The following is a 20,726-nucleotide window of genomic DNA, read 5'->3' as shown; positions in this document are numbered from 1 at the left end:
CACAACTGGCAAGATTATTCCATTGTCAACATCTGAAATTTCTCTGAAACCATAGTACCTCCCTTCCTGGCACCGGATGCTGGAGACTGTGATAATTCCCCTCATGATCGTCCCTGTATCTGTATTCAGAGAAATAACTGGCAACTCTTCTGGCCTTCCTTCTAATTCAATATCAATTTTGGAATTGAGTTTGATAAAGTATTTATCGCATTTAATTGGTGAAGTTCTAAAATGACTGCATTAATTTGAGCATGACCTGCCCACCAACCCTATGCCAACATGCTAAAGATGGTTTCAACCCACAAGTGGAGGATAAACAAAATTGTTGAGTTGCAATTTTAATCTGTAAGAATAAAATAAAATTCTAATGAGGCAACGTTAATAGCAAAACTCAGCTGAAACTGGCCATCAAAATTACTTGCATTTATAAAAGTAATCAATTCCAGCAGGGAGCACTCAAAAATTGACTTCTGCTCTTTACAGCTTAGATGAAGACCCACAGTCAATAATGAGCCAGTCACACCATGTGGTAAGTGAGGACTAGGTCAGATAGTAAGCAGACAGGGATCAAAGGCTATCACTTGTACATGTTGCCCATATCAAACAGGATAACCATAGCAGCATAACAGGTGTGTTACCCTGTTTATAATGCTGTTTTAAATAGATGGCATGAATAATGCTCCATCTAGCTACAGAATGTGTGGATTCTCTTTTGAAGTGCTGGCCATAATATTCACGCAGGGCACTGATAAGGACAGAGTTAGCCTATTACACGCAGTTCTCGACAAGATTTGTGGAAAGGATTAACATTAACTAGAATAACACCACGGATAAAGGGTTACAATTACCAGAAGGGGCTTCAGAAGAGAAAAAAGTAATGTGCACTTAATTGAGGTCCTCAACATAATGAAAAGATTTAAGAAGAAAAATTGATAATTATGGGCATGTACTCAAAATTATCACTTGGAGGATTAAGAATGACAGAAATTATTTTTTCTCTACAGAGAATTATTATAATGAGGAATATTTTACAACAATTCCTCCGCCTCCACCATATCTGCTCCCAGGAGGATCAGTTCCACCACAGAACACACTAGACGGCTCCCTTCTTTAGAGACCGCAATTTCCCTTCCCACGTGGTTAAAGATGCCCTCCAACACATCTCGTCCACATCCCGCACCTCCGCCCTCAGACCCACCCCTCCAACCGTAACAAGGACAGAACGCCCCTGTGCTCACCTTCCACCCTACCAACCTTCGTATAAACCAAATCATCCGCCGACATTTCCGCCACCTCCAAAAAGACCCCACCACCAGGGATATATTTCCCTCCCCATCCCTTTCCGCCTTCCGCAAAGACCGTTCCCTCCGTGACTACCTGGTCAGGTCCACGCCCCTACAACCCCCCCTCCCATCCTGGCAACTTCCCCTGCCACCGCAGGAACTGCAAAACCTGCGCCCACACCTCCACCCTCACCTCCATCCAAGGCCCTAAAGGAGCCTTCCACATCCATCAAAGTTTTACCTGCACATCCTTTATTTCATTTATCATTTATTGTATCCGTTGCTCCCGATGCGGTCTCCTCTACATTGGGGAGACTGGACGCCTCCTAGCAGAGTGCTTTAGGGAACATCTCCGGGACACCCGCACCAATCAACCACACTGCCCTGTGGCCCAACATTTCAACTCCCCCTCCCACTCTGCTGAGGACATGGAGGTCCTGGGCCTCTTTCACCGCCGCTCCCTCACCACCAGACACCTGGAGGAAAAACGCCTCATCTTCCGCCTCGGAACACTTCAACCCCAGGGCATCAATGTGGACTTCAACAGTTTCCTTATTTCCCCTTCCCCCACCTCACCCTAGTTTAGATTAGATTAGATTACTTTAGATTAGATTACTTACAGTATGGAAACAGTCCCTTCGGCCCAACAAGTCCACACCGACCCGCCGAAGCGTAACCCACCCAGACCCATTCTCCTACATTTACCCCTTCACCTAACACTACGGGCAATTTAGCATGGCCAATTCACCTAACCTGCACATTTTTGGATTGTGGGAGGAAACTGGAGCACCCGGAGGAAACCCATGCAGACACGGGGAGAATGGGCAAACTCCACACAGAGAGTCGCCCAAGGCAGGAATTGAACCCGGGTCTCTGACGCTGTGAGGCAGCAGTGCTAACCACTGTGCCACTGTGCCACCATGCCGCCCACAGAATTTACTTGGAAAAACGCAGATGAGCCTCTCAGATGTAAAGTTTTATTGCCAAGGGTATTATCTTAGAATCCCTAGAGTGTGGAAACAGGCCATTTTGCCCAATAAGTCTATTTCAACCCTCCAAAGAGTAAACCACCCTAACCCATTCCTCTACCCTATTACTCCACATTTGCCCCTAACGAATGTACCTAACCTACACATCCCATGCAGTTTAGCATGGCCAGTTCACCTATCCCACACATCTTTGGATTGTGGGAGGAAACTGGAGCACCTGGAGGAAACCTACACAGACACTGGGAAAATGTGCAAACTCCACACAGTTGCCTGAACCCAAACTTCCAGCTCAGCACTGTCCCCATGACTTGTCCTACCTGCCTATCTTCTTTTCCACCTATCCACTCCACTCTCCCCCCCCCCCGACCTATCACCTTCATCCCCTCCCCCACTCACCTATTGTACTCTATGCTACTTTCTCCCCAACCCCATCCTCCTCTCACTTATCTCTCCATGCTTCAGGCTCTCTGCCTTTATTCCTGATGAAGGGCTTTTGCCCGAAACGTCGATTTTACTGCCCCTCGGATGCTGCCTGAACTGCTGTGCTCTTCCAGCACCACTAATCCAGAATCTGGTTTCCAGCATCTGCAATCATTGTTTTTACCTAATATTTTACAGCAGCTGACCATTGAGCAAGAGATTACAGCATTATTTAAAAAGGGAACTGGATTTTGTGAAGGAAGAACATTATCTGAAATGGAGAAAAGATAAAAGATTGAGGTTAGGGCAATTCAGATTGAAGAGCCAGCACAATTGTTTCGATGGGCTCTTTTTCCATTTTAACTTTTATGATTCTGATGAAGCTGACCAATCAACTGAATCAACCATTATTGACTAGTCCTTTATTTGTCTAAAGTGGTGCTGGAAAAGCACATGAGGAGCAGGAGAATCGACATTCTGGGCAAAAGCCCTTTGTCAAGAATGAGGGCACCTACACAGGCCCTAGTTATGCCAGTCTTTAGATTAGATTAGATTCCCTAGTGTGGAAACAGGCCCTTCGGCCCAACCAGTCCACACTGACCCTCCGAAGAGTAACCCACCCAGACCCATTTCCCTCTGACTAATGCACCTAGCACTACGGGCAATTTAGCATGGCCAATTCACCTGACCTGCACATCTTTGGATTGTGGGAGGGAACCGGAGCACCCGGGGGAAACCCACGCAGACATGGGGAGAATGTGCAAACTCCACACAGATAGTCACCCGAGGCTGGAATCGAACCTGGGACCCTGGTGCTGAGAGGCAGCAGTGCTAACTACTGAGCCACCATGCCACCCATATGGTACTATCCATGGAACTTTTGGAATATTTTTCGTTCCAGACCTCCTTTGGCTCCCTCCCACAACTCTTTTCCCAATGCATCATTGATAATATTGGTGACAATTCCTGCTGTCATCCAGAACTGGAGGAATTAATCTATTTCTATCTTCTATCATTGTCATCTGGTCCATCTCTGACTTTTCTCTTCCCTTCCTCAACTTCTCTCTGTCCACTTCCAGAGCTAGGCTATCTAATAATCATTACCGACTCCCACAGTTACCTCAACTACACTATGGACTGCATTCCATTTTCCCAATTTCTCCAACTCTGTCTAATCTGTTTCCCTAGCTTGCCTTCCACAATGGTACTTCCAAAATGTCTTCCATTTTTTTGACTGAGGATTCTCCCCACTGTGATGGACAGGGCTCTCAACAAAGTCAGACACTTTTACTGCTGTTATGGGCCAGGCCAGATCCCCTCAAATCATTTCAAAAGGGTAGCCACCCAGCCCCTAACTCTTGTAGTTGTTTGAAGCAGGTGTAAGTGGATATTCCAGGAGGGATGGAGCTGGTCAAACCCCTCCACTCAGTCTTAAACAAAACAAGATTTACTTACAGACTACTAAATGAAACAGGAACAAAAGAGAACAGAATATAGACTAACAACCCATGTGAAAAACCAACTGACTCTATCATAACTTAATGATAATGTCCCAATTTCCTGCAAGATCCCCGTAAACACACCCCTTGGCAAAAAGTAAATTAAAACACAGGTTCTTACAAGGGAGATGTCAGAGACAGAATCAGCATGGAACCTCTTTTTACGGTCGCTGTATCTTTGGGTCCCCAGCTAGAAATGAAACCAAACTAGAAAAATCCCTGTACTGGGAGAACTGGCCACACCCCTTTTATTATACAAGTGTTTTTTTAAATAAAAAAGCCTAAAAGTCCCTTTCCCTGATTGCTGCTTTAGGCAGTACATGTAAGTCACAATCAAAGTGGCCTAACCCCAGACAAATTGGAACCTCTGCCTTTTACACCCCCCTTTGAAAAAAACCAAGGATAACATTACTTTGTTAAAGGAGCAGCATCATCACACTGTCCTAATCTCAGACTGCCATATGGTTTCCCTTGTCCTCATTTTCCACCATCCTGTATTCAAAGGATCATCTCTTCCCCAACTCCAGCATGGTACTGCCATAAAACACATCTTTCCCTTCCACCCCCTCCACTGTTAGCATTGTGAAGGGACCATTCCTCTATGACTGTTGTTCACTTATATATCATGTCCAACACATAATCACACCTCCTATGGCATCTTTTTATGCAATAGCAGGAAGTGTAACACTTGCCCTTTTAATTCTGCCTTTTTCACCGTACAAAGCCAAACATCTCTTTCAGGTGAAGCAGTATTTTACTTGTACTTTTCAATCTTGTCTACGGTATTCGCTGCCCAGAGTGCAATCTCTTTGACAATGGGGAGACTGAACACAGACTAGGTGACTGCTTTGAGGAACTCCTCCACTTCGTCTGCCAGCATGACCCTGACCTTCTGGTTGCTTGCCATTTTAATGTGCCATCTTGCTGTTATATTCACTATTTTGTCACAGTGATCCTGTGAAGTCCAAAGCAAACTAGAGGAATAGCAGCACATTTTCCATTTTAGCACTTCACAGCTTTTGGACTCAGCACTGTTTTCAAGAACTTCAGACCATGAACTCTGTCCTCCCTTTCCCTTAAACCCCTGCCCTTAAAAGCCACCACCCAAGTTTCTGATTTTGTTTTCAGCAGAACTGACTTATATTCTGTTATTAACATCTTGTTAGGACCAGGCCAGACCTCTCAAAACACTTCAAGAACGTAGCCCAGACCCTAACCTTGCTCGTTGTTTTAAGCGAGTATACAGTGGATATTCCAGGAGAGCATCAGCTGGTAAACAAAACAGAATTTATTTACAAGATTACTGAATGAAACACAAGCAACAGAAAATAGAATACCAAACAACTTATCCTATCTGAAAACCCAACAGACTATCCCAACTTAAAAATGCTGTTCCAAATACTTGCGACAATCCCCATAAACACCCCTTGGCACAAATGTAAAATCAGACACAAGTTCTTACAGGAGAGATCTCAGACAGAGAGTACTAGCCTGAACCTGCTTCTTTGGGTCCAGCAGCATTTTTTTCACAGCTGCTAAAAAAAACCCAAACCAGAGAAAAGCTGAGCTGGGACAACTGGCCACACCCCTTTCATTGTACAAGTGTTTTATTTTAACTTGAAAGCCTCTTCTTGAGGCATTATCTGTAAACTATAATCAAATTGGCCCTAAAACCCTATACTCCAGACTTTTCAGAGTCTGTGTCATTTACGATGTCTCTGAAAAAACAAACCAAGGACTGTACCACCTTGTTAAAGGAGCAGCTTTGTCACAATCTATAATTAACACATTCCTTGGATCTATCTCCCTTCTCTACAGCCATTAGAATTATTCTGTAATTTCTAATCTTCTTCACCCTGTAATATTCCCCTGACTTTCCCTTCAGATTCACCTATTCTTCATCTTTCTTCTACAGTATAAAACTCATTACTTTTCCGCATATCTCTTCAATTCTGCAAGAAGAGTCAGATTGGACTTCAAATATTAATTCTATTTTTCTCTCTCCACAGATGCTGCTGAATATCTCCAGCACTTCCTTTTTTTAAATTTTGGATTTTGCTGTCTTGAATGATGTCCAGTTCTTGCTGTGTGTGTGCACACATTATCTGAGAGGCGTGAATGGTACCAAACCGTTTGCAATCATCAGCAAACATCCCTGCTTCTGATATTACAATGGAGGGAAAATAATTAAAGGAACATTGAAGATGACTGGTCTTAGAATGTCACTATAATTTTCATTGGTACCCCTAGGTTAAGGGAGGAAAGTGTTGACTGGGTTTCAGATCACAATTATAATTCAGTGAGCCCAGTGCATCACCAGAGATCTAGCTGTGAAGCTCCCATGAGTCAAACAAGACTGGTGTTGATTAGCTAGACTCATACATGAATAGTACTTGGGGATAAGTGCATTAAAAATCAAAATCTTCAGTAGAGTTGTTGTGAAAATGGGTAGAAATAACGTGAGGATGTCAGCAAATATTTCTCATCTTCTCTTTGGAATAATTGGATTTCCCAGAGAAGGTTCTTAGAGGAAAGCTGAAAGAGGAGGATCACACTCTTAAGATGTAATGATGAAAGATGTAGTGGGCTACCTCAATGAGTATTCGCTAGCCCACTCAATGCTGCTTTTAACCTGATCTTCCTCTGAGCTGGATGTTTCCTGGACAAATTCTTTATATTTAATAAATGAAAGATCTGTCCCCACACATGGTAACACTTTGAAACAAACTTCTGGGAAATAAGATGGGTGGAAATCGAAGGTGAAAACAGTCACAATTCAGTGCCACAGCAAACACCTCCGCTCCCAATTTATTTAATAATATTTAACAGACCCAGGGTAAATGAAAGAAAATAATTACCTTGTTTCTGGCCAGTGTTGACTCTTCTGTGGGAACAACATTATGTTTGTTATAGATTTTCTTATGTTGTAAGATTTAAAAACCACACTTCTAAAATATGTGTGGCATATCTTAGCAAAACTGAAATACTCACCAATTTTTGTCAAATCAGTTTCGGACTTACTGCCATGTCTGTACACTGAAGATAGGTCCAATTCTAAACTGCCATCCGATGTAAGCTGAATTAAACAGAGGCTTTTAAATAATTTTATGCCAAGCAATAATACCAACACACAGCTCCATAACATAACAATCTTCAATTTGGATATCTTGAAGCTCGCAAACTCTCTATGTTGCAGGCATGAGATACATATCTGTGTATATTAACAGATTCAGGATGAGCCAGATTTCACTGTTATGGTGCACCTAATAGCATTTGCCATGAACTCAACATCCTCCTGCACCCTTTATCTCAAAACTCTTTGCCCACTGAATTATTGAAATGCATGAGCTGACAATATTGTAGTGAGGGAAATAGAGCATTTGGAAACTTAGTGAGTAGAGCAACCAACTGTGTACCTAGTGAATTAAACAGACTGAAGGATTGTGATATAAACAATGTGTTTTGAGAAGGAGAATTCAAAAGGGGTGGATTCAATATTAAATGAAAATGTAAAGAAAGAGAAAAATATAGAAGGAAAGCACGGATGGACTGAGAGAGTAAGGAGGAGACAGAAAGAAAAAGTATCATTTAATAAAAGATTAAGTTTGGCATTTTTAAAATCTCAAATAAATATCAGTACTTAATGGAACAATATCCCATGCTGTCATTAATTAGTTATCTTTGCTGGAGAAGTTGAGTAGGAATAATTAACAATTATATTGTTAAAAATGAAATTACTATTTAAATGATAACTTTCTATGGGAGATTTAGTTAATATCATAGAAAATACAGCATGAAGGCCAAAGGTTGTTATGAAGTAACATATTGGGCGGCACGGTGGCACAGTGGTGTCTCGCAGCGCCAGAGACCCGGGTTCAATTCCAGCCTCAGGCGACTCTCTGTGTGGAGTTTGCACATTCTCCCCGTGTCTGCGTGGGTTTCCTCCTAACCAAAAATGTGCATGTTAGGTGAATTGGCCATGCTAGTGTTAGGTGAAGGGGTAAATGTAGGAGAATGGGTCTGGGTGGGTTACGCTTCGGCGGGTCGGTGTGGACTTGTTGGGCCGAAGGGCCTGTTTCCACACAGTAAGTAATCTAAACAATGGAGCAGTGCAACTTCAACAATGACTTTTGGATATTAATATTTAATTGTACATCTGCTCTCTACCTGCAGCTGCTCTTTACAGCTAAATAGCAAACAAAAGTCATTTACTTTGTTGTTATTTTGACAGTAAATTTTGGCTAACTTATGTAGGCGTGATGACAGACAGTAATTATTTTAGAGGATCTACAATGTCATGGAGTCCGAAGAGAACTCAAGAAGTTTCTAATCATCATTCAAAATGTGACTATTGCTTTGAAATCAACCCAGGTTTTAAACAATTTATTGCAAACTGTATGTTCATTAACTGGTAGGTTTTGCTTCAGTGCAATACGTTTGCAGGTATTGAAAGTTGTCATGTGCTTGACATACCCACCCAACTGAACGAGCGACAGATCGGAGGCAGGCAAAGGTGGAAAGCAAGTTGCAGATACATACTGCCTTATTAGGGGCAACTGTGTCTGCCCATAAATGGGGAACTCAAGCAAATAAAGTAAGTACCTATATTACCTATATTGCTGTGGTCCATATGTAAATTGTGGATGCAATACTCAGATGTTTGATTAGATTAGATTTCCTACAGTGCTGAAACAGGCCCTTCAGCCCAACAAGTCCATACCGACCCTCCAAAGTGTAACCCACCCAGACCCATTCACCTACTCCGTACTAATGCACCTATTACTACGGGCAATTTAGCATGGCCAATTCACCTGATCCGCACATTTTTGGAGGAGACTGGAGCACCTGGAGGAAACCCACGCAGACACGGGGAGAATGTGCAAACTCCACGCAGACAGTCGTCCAAGGCAGGAATCGAACCCCGGGTCCCTGGCGCTGTGAGGCAGCAGTTGATGGAGGAATCTTGCCTTAAGCACGGGGGTAATGGAATACGAATGCTCTCAGTTTTTCAAAGGTCAACTTTCTAGGGTCCTTCAGGGCTGTCTGTTTATTCTCTGCGATATTTGATCGGCTATGTGCTTTTCCATTACTGCCACTTCATACCTCAGGAACATGGACAGATGTCGATTTGAATGAAATCTTTATATTTAATAATCTTTGAGGACTTGAGTTTGAAGGATTTTGGATGCATGGATTGTCTTTTTAAAAGAGATCAATTAAAGGACATTGGACTTGCTTTTATCAAGGTGTTTCTTAGTAGTCATGTGTTTTATGATAACAGCTAGTTTATTTGTTGGGTGTCACCTGACTGGATTTTGTAGCTGGCGTTTTACAGGCTCGGAGAGAGTTTGGAGTTGGTGACCAGCTTGGTCCTTCCGTTTTGGAAAGGAACTCTGGTTGTGCATCCGGTATGAGTCCTGGAACACTGTTGTAGCTGCTCTCACATTAGAAGCCTCTGAAAGGATTTCTCAGCATTTCCTGAATGATTGCATCTGCAAAGGTCCCCTGCAACAATTGCAAATGCTCATCAAGATCTGAACTTCAGGCCAATAACCATATGAACACCTCAAATATTATTGTTTTTGCTCTCAATAACTAAGACTTATTGGCCAAAGATTTCTTTTTCAAAACAAAAGCTCTGCAAAGAAAAATCTGTTAGTTTTCTCCCTTTATCTAGTTGTTTGTGTTTTGGGTTATTTAAGAGGGAAACATTTTATGTAATAAGACTTTTCTTCATTATTAATCAACAATTTTGTGTTTATTAAAAGTCTTTTCATTCTAAGTCTAATATAGTGAAATTACTTGATTGGCCACATAGGAGTTGGGTAAAATGTCTAAATTTATGCTGAGCAGCAGGGCTAGAGAGAGACAGCAAACATCTCCATCCTTGGTCATATCAGCATCCGTAGTTGTTCTGATAGCACCAACATGAGTTTAAAATTGATTGCATTCTTGTGATTTACAGTTTGCAGGAGGACTTTGCCAGTGTAAGATCCATGTGAATGCTGAATGCACAATGATGGCTTGTCAGAGGAGGTTGACGTGAAGACCAAAGTGGCACCTGGTGCCCGTGTATTAGCAGCATAATTGCTTATATTTTTCGGCAACAAGGCTCAGAAGCAGTACACCGGATAACATGCCTTCTCAATGTAATTCTTATCAACATGGCCATCACTTTGTTTGCTTTCAGAAACTGGCTTCTACACTAACAAAGCTGAAGCAAATAATGGTGGGTGGGAGTAGTTTTGTACTCTCTCCATTTTCCAGCATTTATAAAAAGTGTGCACTGATTTTGTTTTTTAAATTTGCTGTAGATTATATCTGAAAGATTTCTGGCACATTTTTGTTAGTTGATGCCAAAGCTCTGTGTGTACTCCTGTTGACAGCAACTGAATTAAAAGTTGCAGAGAAATGACTGATGATTTAACTCGAGGGTCGCCGTGCCTCAGGCGAGGAGCACCTGCAGTTCTTTCCTCTGTCCAGTTGATATTCTCAGCCTCCATTTCCCTAGCATCCTGTATCATTAGCCACCTTTTCCATCAGCTACCATGTCTTGGCAATGAATTCATCCCCACATTACAACTCCTGTGATTCACAGAACATTCAGAAGCCTTCTGCTGTCCCAAGTCAATAACTCATACTCATTAAGGTCATTACATTTTTGGTGCACCACATCCCCTTGCATTGTGAACATACCTATGAAATCATAGTGTCTTTATGGCGGAGAGAGATGTCACTCAGTCCATCAAGTACACTCATTGCAAAGCAATCTAATCTATCACCTTCTGCTTCTCTATCCTTATATATTTATTTCTCTCAAGTGCCCATCCAATTTCCTTCTGAAATCACTGACTGACTGCCTTTATTTCCAACTCCATAGTAGGCAGTGATTTCCAGGTCATTACCACTTCACACAGAAAAGTCTTCCTCATATTGCCCAAAACCTTAAATCCCTGACTATAGTCCTTGTACCATCAGCCAATGAGTACAGCTTGTCTTTGTCAGCTGTCTTATTCATTAAACTGTTATAGTTTTGTACAGCTGTACTAAATCTCCCATCAACCTCCTTTACTCCAAGTAGAACAATCCCTGAATTTCCAACCTAACCTTGTTACTCAAAATCTCATCCCTGAAAGCATTCTGGCAAATCTCCTCTGCACACTCTCAAGAACATCCCAAACATCTAGTGACCAGAACTGGAATGCAATATTCTGGTAGTGGCACATGCGGAGTTTCTTGAAGATTTAGCATGACTTCCCTGTTTTTGTATTCAACACCTCTATTTAGGAAACCCAAGATCCCATATATTCAATGATTCTCTCAAGCAACCCTGCCAGCTTCAAAAATCAAGGCACACAAAGCTCTTTCCATGTACAGTCTTAGAATGGTGCAATTACATTTCCATTATATCTCCCTTTCTCTTCTGCCAAAATGCAGCGCTCACAGATCTCTGTGCCAAATTCTCTCTGCCACTTGTCTGCTTATTCTGCAAAGGCTATTCATCCCGTGTTAGCAGTTAATTAGTAGCATCTTCACTGCCAAACCTCCAACTTTGGTAACATCATCAAATTTTAAAATGCTACTCTTTATTCCAATACCCAAGTTATTCATTGTTATTAAAAATCAGTAGACCTAGAACTTGGGTTTCTTGGGGAACACCAGTGAACAGTGAAATGCCAGTGAAATGATAAATATCTTTCAACAATCTTTTTCCAATTGAATTAAAAAGACCATAAACAATATCTTGAATGCATCTGGAACATTGCAGTGTAATGACCAGAGGAATTTTTATCCTACAATTACTGAAAACAAACTTTTCTGAAAAGCACTGAGGTCCATCAAACATCCTTTCCCTGGGATCACACAATAGCAGCATCTCCATCAAACACTTTTTAAAATTGTATACAGGTAATTTCACAAATAAGCTTTGTTAAGATTTTTTTTTCAATCTTAATTGCATCTTGTCTAAAGTGCTTATCCAGAATACAGCATGATGAGCAGCTCAGTACAAATATTCCTCTCATGCCTATAGAATTGGTGAGCAAAAAGTTAAATCATGAGTCGATTATTATGTCCAAAGCTTCTCATTATGTTTCTTGCAATATTAATTTTATACTCAGAAACGGTAGCCAAACTAGACAAAGTTCATTAGAATTACATTTTATATCTAGTCTAAATATTGTATTTTTGTGTAAAACATTATTTAGTATTAAAACAACAACTGTCAAAAATAATCCCAACATTTAGCATTCATTGATTGAGGAACAGAAATCAAAAGCTGAAAGATTTTGCTCATCTTGCATAGAATCTTTGTTTGGCCACCCTTTCTGCATGCATTCTGTATTTCATATTACAAAAGTAATGTGGAAGCATTGGAAAAATTTCAGAAAAAGGTTTACAAGGACAACACCACAACACAGAAGGTACAAACTACCATATGAGATTAAACAGCCTTTAGAAACGAGAGCATTACAAGATGATCTGATTGAGTTTTCTTTTAACATTATGAAGGGGTTCAACGCAAGATTAGAGATTTTTCACTTCACAGGAAATCCAAGTTCAGGAGGTATAAAATATGTCATTAATAAAACCAACAAAGAATTTGGGAAGAATATTTAGTCAAACAATAGTGAGAATGTGAAACTAATTAACAGTGGATTGGTTGTGGCATAGATGTATTTAACAGAAAACCATACAAAAGAAAAAGGAAGAAAAGGTTATTTGATAGGATGGGAGAAGATCAATGTGGAGCAGAAAAAACAGCATGGATCTGTTGGGCTGAATGGCCCGTTTCTTTGCTGTAAAAATTCAATGTGGTATCAATGCAGTCAATAAGCCTGCCTATAATACTTCAAAGAATGTGTCCAAAGCATATATTCACTTTTCTTTAGATTAGATTGTTCACAATCTTTATAAAACTCTGGTTAGGCCACAACTAGAATCTTGCGTCCAGTTCTGGACACCACTCATTTCCCAGGATTGTAAGGATCCTCAGGAGAAGTGCAGCTGAGATTCACTAGAATATTTTCACATTTGATGGCTTTGAATTAGGAAATTTAGGTTGGGTAATCTTGGCCTGATTTCCTTAGACCAAATCAGATTAAGGGAAAGATTTCCTAGGGGGTGTACAAGATTATGACAGGTTTAGGTAATAAAAGCTATTCCCACTAGTTGATGTTAAGAAGACTAGAGAGTTGTGGGAGAATGTAAGGAAGAATGTTTTCACACAGTGAGATGTAATGATCTGGGAGTAGGGGTGGGAGAAGAGGAGATGAATGATTTCAAAAGGAAATTGGATGGGCACTTGAGGGAATCAAACTAATATGGCTGGGTGTAGATACAAAAGTAGGATTGACTGGATTGCTCTGACATGTTCTGGTTGGGAGAACAGTTCAGATTATCTCAAGCATTTTCTCTGTGGAGAATTATCAATGTCTGAATCCATCATTGCTGACATTAGGAGGAGGGCTCTAAAAGTCTAGTTTTTAGGTGGCCTTCAACTTACAAATATAAAAAAATTTTTTATATGAAATATATAAAACTGTCATGACTCCAGAAATGATACAAATCATGGGACCAAGCCCACTCAATACTTCAAACTCAATATCACCCTACCTGCTGAAACTGGTTTGAATAAAGATGGTTCACTCCAAAGTTACTGCGGATGGTCGGATTTCTCCACACCTCGCCAATGGCGGAGAAGTAACCTTTCTTTTTGAGTCTGTAGCGCAAAAACAAGTGAGAGGCGTCAACCCTTCAAATGGTCAGAGTTACTCCAAGGGACAAAACAGAATTACCTTCCCTGGGCACCCATCCTGCCTCCCATTTCCCACATGATGAGACACCTACACTGAGTGGCGGTGTTCCTGCTGGTCCTCCTCGCTGGCTGAGATGGGCCAGTACTTGTTGTAGTTGATGCTGAGATTGTCAGACTCTCGCCTCCAGTCGCTGCTTCCCATCATCGTGCTGCCGGCGAGGAGCTGCCTGTCCCGCTGCGTCAACTCATCGGCGGGGGGCGAGGGGAGAGCTGCCTCCCATTTCGTCCCCATCGACTGGGTCCACTTGGTCAGCGCTCAGCAACACCCCCGCCCTCCCCTCCTGCTTCTCCCAGCGACCCCCACCCCACCCCCTCCCCACACAACACCCCGCCCCACCCTCACCAACCCCCCCCCCCCCCCCCCACACCGTGCTGGTTGTCAGTGTCCCAGGTAACAATTCGTTACCATGGCGACAGAGGACTCATTCCCACCCCCACAACCTCAGCTTCTCCCCCCTCACCCCCACAACTCACCTCCCCCCACAACCTCAGCCTCTCCCCCCTCCACCCCCACAACTCACCTCCCCCCACAACCTCAGCTTCTCCCCCCTCACCCCCACAACTCACCTCCCCCCACAATCTCAGCCTCTCCCCCCTCACCCCCACAACTCACCTCCCCCCACAATCTCAGCCTCTCCCCCCTCCACCCCCACAACTCACCTCCCCCCACAACCTCAGCTTCTCCCCCCTCACCCCCACAACTCACCTCCCCCCACAACCTCAGCTTCTCCCCCCTCACCCCCACAACTCACCTCCCCCCACAACCTCAGCTTCTCCCCCTCCACCCCCAACTCACCTCCCCCCACAACCTCAGCCTCTCCCCCCTCCACCCCCACAACTCACCTCCCCCCACAACCACAGCCTCTCCCCCCACCCCTACAACTCACCTCCCCCCACAACCTCAGCCTCTCCCCCCTCCACCCCCACAACTCACCTCCCCCCACAACCTCAGCCTCTCCCCCCCAACCCCACAACTCAGATCCCCCCACAGTTTCAGCCTCTCCCCCCCACACCACAACCCACCTCCCCCCACAACCTCAGCTTCTCCCCCCACCCCACAACTCACCTCCCACCACAACCTTAGCCTCTCCTCCCCACCCCCACAACTCACCTCCCACCACAACCTTAGCCTCTCCTCCCCACCCTCACAACTCACCTCCCCCCACAACCTCAGCCTCTCCCCCCCACCCCCAAAACTCACCTCCTCCTACAACGTCTCAGCCTCTCCCCCTCCACCCCCACAACACACCTCCCCCCAAAACCTCAGCCTCTCCCCCTCCACCTCCACAATTCACCTCCCCCCACAAGCTCGGCTTCTCTCCCCCCAACCCCCACAACTCACTTCTCCCCACAACCTCAGCTTCTCCCCCCCACCACCACAACTCACCTACCCCCACAACCTCAGCTTCTCCCCCCCACCCCCACAACTCACCTCCCCCAACAACCTCAGCCTCTCCCCTCCACCCCCACAACTCACCTCCCCCCACAAGCTCGGCTTCTCCCCCCACCCCCCCCACCCCCACAACTCACCTTCCCCCACAACCTCAGCTTCTCCCCCCCACCCCCACAACTCACCTTCCCCCACAACCTCAGCTTTTCCCCCCCACCCCCACAACTCACCTCCCCCCACAACCACAGCCTCTCCCCCCACCCCCACAACTCACCTCCCCCCACAACCTCAGCCTCTCCCCCCTCCACCCCCACAACTCACCTCCCCCCACAACCTCAGCCTCTCCCCCCCAACCCCACAACTCAGATCCCCCCACAGTTTCAGCCTCTCCCCCCCACACCACAACCCACCTCCCCCCACAACCTCAGCTTCTCCCCCCACCCCACAACTCACCTCCCACCACAACCTTAGCCTCTCCTCCCCACCCCCACAACTCACCTCCCACCACAACCTTAGCCTCTCCTCCCCACCCTCACAACTCACCTCCCCCCACAACCTCAGCCTCTCCCCCCCACCCCCAAAACTCACCTCCTCCTACAACGTCTCAGCCTCTCCCCCTCCACCCCCACAACACACCTCCCCCCAAAACCTCAGCCTCTCCCCCTCCACCTCCACAATTCACCTCCCCCCACAAGCTCGGCTTCTCTCCCCCCAACCCCCACAACTCACTTCTCCCCACAACCTCAGCTTCTCCCCCCCACCACCACAACTCACCTACCCCCACAACCTCAGCTTCTCCCCCCCCACCCCCACAACTCACCTCCCCCAACAACCTCAGCCTCTCCCCTCCACCCCCACAACTCACCTCCCCCCACAAGCTCGGCTTCTCCCCCCGCCCCCACCCCCACAACTCACCTTCCCCCACAACCTCAGCTTCTCCCCCCCACCCCCACAACTCACCTTCCCCCACAACCTCAGCTTTTCCCCCCCACCCCCACAACTCACCTTCCCCCACAACCTCAGCCTCTCCCCCCCACCCAACAACCTACCTCCCCACATAACCTCAGCTTCTCCCCCCCACCCCAACAACTCACCTCCCCCCACAACCTCAGCCTCTCGCCCACCCCCACAACTCACCTTCCCCCACAACCTCAGCTTCTCCCCCCAACCCCACAACTCAACTCAACCCACAACCTCAGCCTCTCACCGCCCCCCACCCCCACAACTCACCTTCCCCCACAACCTCAGCTTCTCCCCCCACCCCCACAACACAACTCGCCCCACAACCTCAGCCTCTCACCCCCCCACCCCCACAACCCACCTCTCCCCACAACCTCAGCCTCTCCCCCCCACCCCCACAACTCACCTTCCCCACAACCTCAGCTTCTCCCCCCCCCACCCCCACAACTCACCTCTCCCCACGACCTCAGCCTCTCCCCTCCACCCCCACAACTCACCTCCCCACAAAAGCTCGGCTTCTCCCCCCCCCCCCCCACCCCCACAACTCACCTTACCCCACAACCTCAGCTTCTCCCCCCCACCCCCACAACTCAACTCGCCCCACAACCTCAGCCTCTCACCGTCCCCCACCCCCACAACTCATCTTCCCCCACAACCTCAGCTTCTCCCCCCACCCCCACAACTCAACTCGCCCCACAACCTCAGCCTCTCATCCCCCCCCACCTCCACAACCCACCTCTCCCCACAACCTCAGCCTCTCCCCCCTACCCTAACAACTCATCTTCCCCCACAACCTCAGCTTCTCCCCCCACCCCCACAATTCACCTCTCCCCACGACCTCAGCCTCTCCCCTCCACCCCCACAACCCACCTCCCCCCACAACCTCGGCTTCTCCCCCCCCACCCCCACAACTCACCTCCCCCCACAACCCACCTCTCCCCACAACCTCAGCCTCAACCCCCCACCACCACAACTCACCTCCCCCCACAACCTCTCAGCGGCTCCCTCCCACCCTCACAACTCACCTCCCCCCACAACCTCTCAGCGGCTCCCCCCACCCCCACAACTCACCTCCCCCCACAACCTCAGCCTCTCCCCCCCACCCCCACAACTCACCTCCCCCCACAACCTGTGAGCATCTCTCACCCCCACCCCCACAACTCACTTCCTCCCACAACCTCTCAGCCTCTCTCCCCACCCCCACAGCTCACCTCCCCCCATAACCTCAGCCTCTCCCCCCACACCCCCACAACTCACCTCCCCCCACAACCTCAGCCTCTCCCCCCTACTCCCACAACCTCAGCCTCTCCCCCCCCACCCCCACAACTCACCTCCCGCCACAGCCTCTCAGCGCCTCCCCGACCCCCACAACTCACCTCCCCCTCCCAACAGCCTCCCCCCCACCCCCATAACTCACCTCCCCCTCCCAACATCTCAGCCTCTCCCCCTACCCCCACAACTCACATCCCCCTCCAACATCTCAGCCTCTCCCCCCAGCCCCACAACTCACCTCCCCCTCCCAACATGTCAGCCTCTCCCCCCACCCCCACAACTCACCTCCCCCCACAACATCAGCCTCTCCCCCACCCCTACAACTCACCTCCCCCCACAGCCTCTCAGCGCCTCCCCCGACCCCCACAACTCACCTCCCCCTCCCAACATCTCAGCCTCTCCCCCCACCCCCACAACTCACCTCCCCCTCCCAACAACTCAGTCTCTCCCCCCCCCACCCCAACACCTCAGCCTCTCCCCCATCACCAAGACCTCAATCTTTCCCCCATCCCCAAGATCTAAGCCTCTCCCCCATCCCCAACATCTCAGCCTCTCCCCCCACCCCAACACCTAGGCTCTCCCCCATTCCCAACACCTCAGCCTCTCCCCCCACCCCAACACCTAGGTCTCTCCCCCATCCCCAACACTTCAGTCTCTCCCCCATCCCCAACACCTCAGTCTCTCCTGAATCCCAAGACCTCAGCCCCCATCCTCAACACCTCAGCCTCTCCCCCCATCCTCAACACCTCGGCCTCTCCCCCCACCCCATCACCTAAGCCTCTCCCCTATCCCCAAGACATCAGTCTCTCCCTCATCCCCAACACCTCAGTCTCTCCCCCCACCCAAACACCTCAGCCCCTCAACCAACAACCTGTATCTCTCAATGACCTGCTCTGATTTTGGTCTTTCATTTGCTGTTCTTCCCCCACCCCCAGCACCTCAGTGTGTCCCCCTATCCCACCATCACCTCTGTGTGTCACATATCTACTAAGCCCAGCAAATGTGCTCCCCCTCATTTTCCTTTTGAATGGGCAGAGCTCATTCAAAGTTGAGGAGGAAACATTTTACAGAAACATTGGCCACCCATTGGGGTTGATCACTGCAGACCCTGAGGTCCACACCAGTCACAGATAGGCTCAAGCATGCCAGCAAACCCCTTCCCCAAAGCCAGGACCAGCCCCATCCCCCACTACACCGCTGTCCCCACACGCCCCCACTACATCGCTGCCCCCACACACCCCACTACATCGCTGCCCCCACACACTCCACTACACCGCTGTCCCCACACTCCACACTACACCGCTGTCCCCACACACCCTACTATATCGCTGTCCCCACAGCCCCCATTACACCGCTGCCCCCACACGCCCCACTACACCGGTGCCCCCACACCCCACACTACACCGCTGCCCCCAAACTCCCCACAACATCGCTACTCCCACACTCCCCACAACACCGCTGTCCCCACACCCCCCCACTACACCGATGTCCCCACACACCCCACTACGCCACTGTACCCACACACCCCACTACGCCGCTGTACCCACACACCCCACTACACCGCTGTCCCCACACCTCCCCACTACACTGCTGTCCCCACACTCCCCCACGACACCACTGTCCCCACACCCCCCACTACACCACTGCCCCCACACTCCCCACTACACCGCTGTCCCCACAACCCTCCACTCCACCGATGTCCCCACACACCCCACTACACCGCTGCCCCCACACCCCATTACGCCGCTGTACCCACACTACCCACTACGCCGCTGTACCCACACACCCCAATACACCGCTGTCCCCACCCCCCCACGACACCACTGTCCCCACATCCCCCACTACACCACTGTCCCCACACTCCCCACTACACCGCTGTCCCCACACCCCTCCACTACACCGATGTCCCCACACACCCCACTACACCGCTACCCCCACACCCCACTACGCCGCTGTACCCACACAACCCACTACGCCGCTGTACACACACACCCCAATACACCGCTGTCCCCACATCCCCCCACTACACCGCTGTCCCCACACCCCCTCACTACACTGCTGTCCCCACACATCCCAATACACCGCTGTCGCCACCCCCCCACTACACCAATGTTCCCACACACCCCACTACGCCGCTGTACCCACACACCCCACTAGGCCGCTGTACCCACGGAACCCGCAACACCGCTGTCCCCACACCCCCCCACGACACCACTGTCTCCACACCTCCCACTACACCACTGTCCCCACACTCCCCACTACACCGCTGTCCCCACACCTCCCAGCTACACCACTGTCCCCACACACCCCAATACACCTCTGTCCCCACACACCCCAATACACCGCTGTCCCCACACCCCCCCCTCCCCGCTACACCGCTGTCCCCACACACCCCAATACACCACTGTCCCCACACCCCCCGGCTACAACGCTGTCGCCCCACACCCCCAATACACCGCTGCCCTCACACCCCCCACTACACCGCTGCCCTCACACCCCCCCACTACATCACTGTCCCCACACCCCCACTACACCCCTGTCCCCACACCCCCCATTACACCGCTGGCCCCACACGCCCCACTACACCGGTGCACCCACACCCCCCACTACACCCCTGCACCCACACTTGCCACTACACCACTGTCCCCACACCCCCCACTACACCGCTGTCCTCACCCCCCCCACTACACCGCTGTCCCCACACTCCCCACTACACCAATGTCCCCACACACCCCCCACTACACCGATGTCCCCACACCCCCCCCACTACACCGATGTCCCCACGCACCCCACTATGCCGCTGTACCCACACACCCCACTACTCCGCTGTCCCCATGGAACCCACTACACCGCTGTGCCCACACACCCCCACTACACCGCTGTCCCCACACCCCCCCACTACACTGCTGTCCCCACAACCCCCACTACACCACTGTCCCCACACTCCCCCGCTACACCGCTGTCCCCACACGCCCCAATACACCCCTATCCCCACACCCCCCACTACACCGCTGTCCCCCCACACCCCAATACACCACTGTCCCCACACACCGATGCCCGCACACTCCCCACTCCCCACTACACCGCTGTCCCCAC

The 20,726-nt window shown here is 48.5% G+C and overlaps 1 protein-coding gene across 1 annotated transcript in view; it reads right to left on the bottom strand.

Annotated features, from left to right (window-relative positions):
* LOC122564273 (uncharacterized) overlaps positions 1–14,240 on the bottom strand; it is a 30,627-nt gene extending 16,387 nt beyond the window's left edge. The window contains exons 1-4 of the mRNA XM_087978431.1: positions 14,041–14,240; positions 13,807–13,945; positions 7,183–7,267; positions 7,050–7,075 (exon numbers count right to left, since the gene is read on the bottom strand). Of these exons, the coding sequence (XP_087834557.1) occupies positions 7,050–7,075; positions 7,183–7,267; positions 13,807–13,945; positions 14,041–14,240 (450 nt within the window). The remainder of the gene's footprint in view (positions 1–7,049; positions 7,076–7,182; positions 7,268–13,806; positions 13,946–14,040) is intronic.
* Positions 14,241–20,726: the final 6,486 nt, after the last annotated feature.

The sequence above is a fragment of the Chiloscyllium plagiosum genome, unplaced genomic scaffold (assembly GCF_037043375.1).
Source record: "Chiloscyllium plagiosum isolate Xiang-an unplaced genomic scaffold, Cpla_swu_hap1 HiC_scaffold_34, whole genome shotgun sequence".
Lineage (NCBI taxonomy): Eukaryota > Metazoa > Chordata > Chondrichthyes > Orectolobiformes > Hemiscylliidae > Chiloscyllium > Chiloscyllium plagiosum.
The sequence above is the reverse complement of the archived record's forward strand: the minus strand, read 5'-3'. Positions and strand labels throughout refer to the sequence as shown.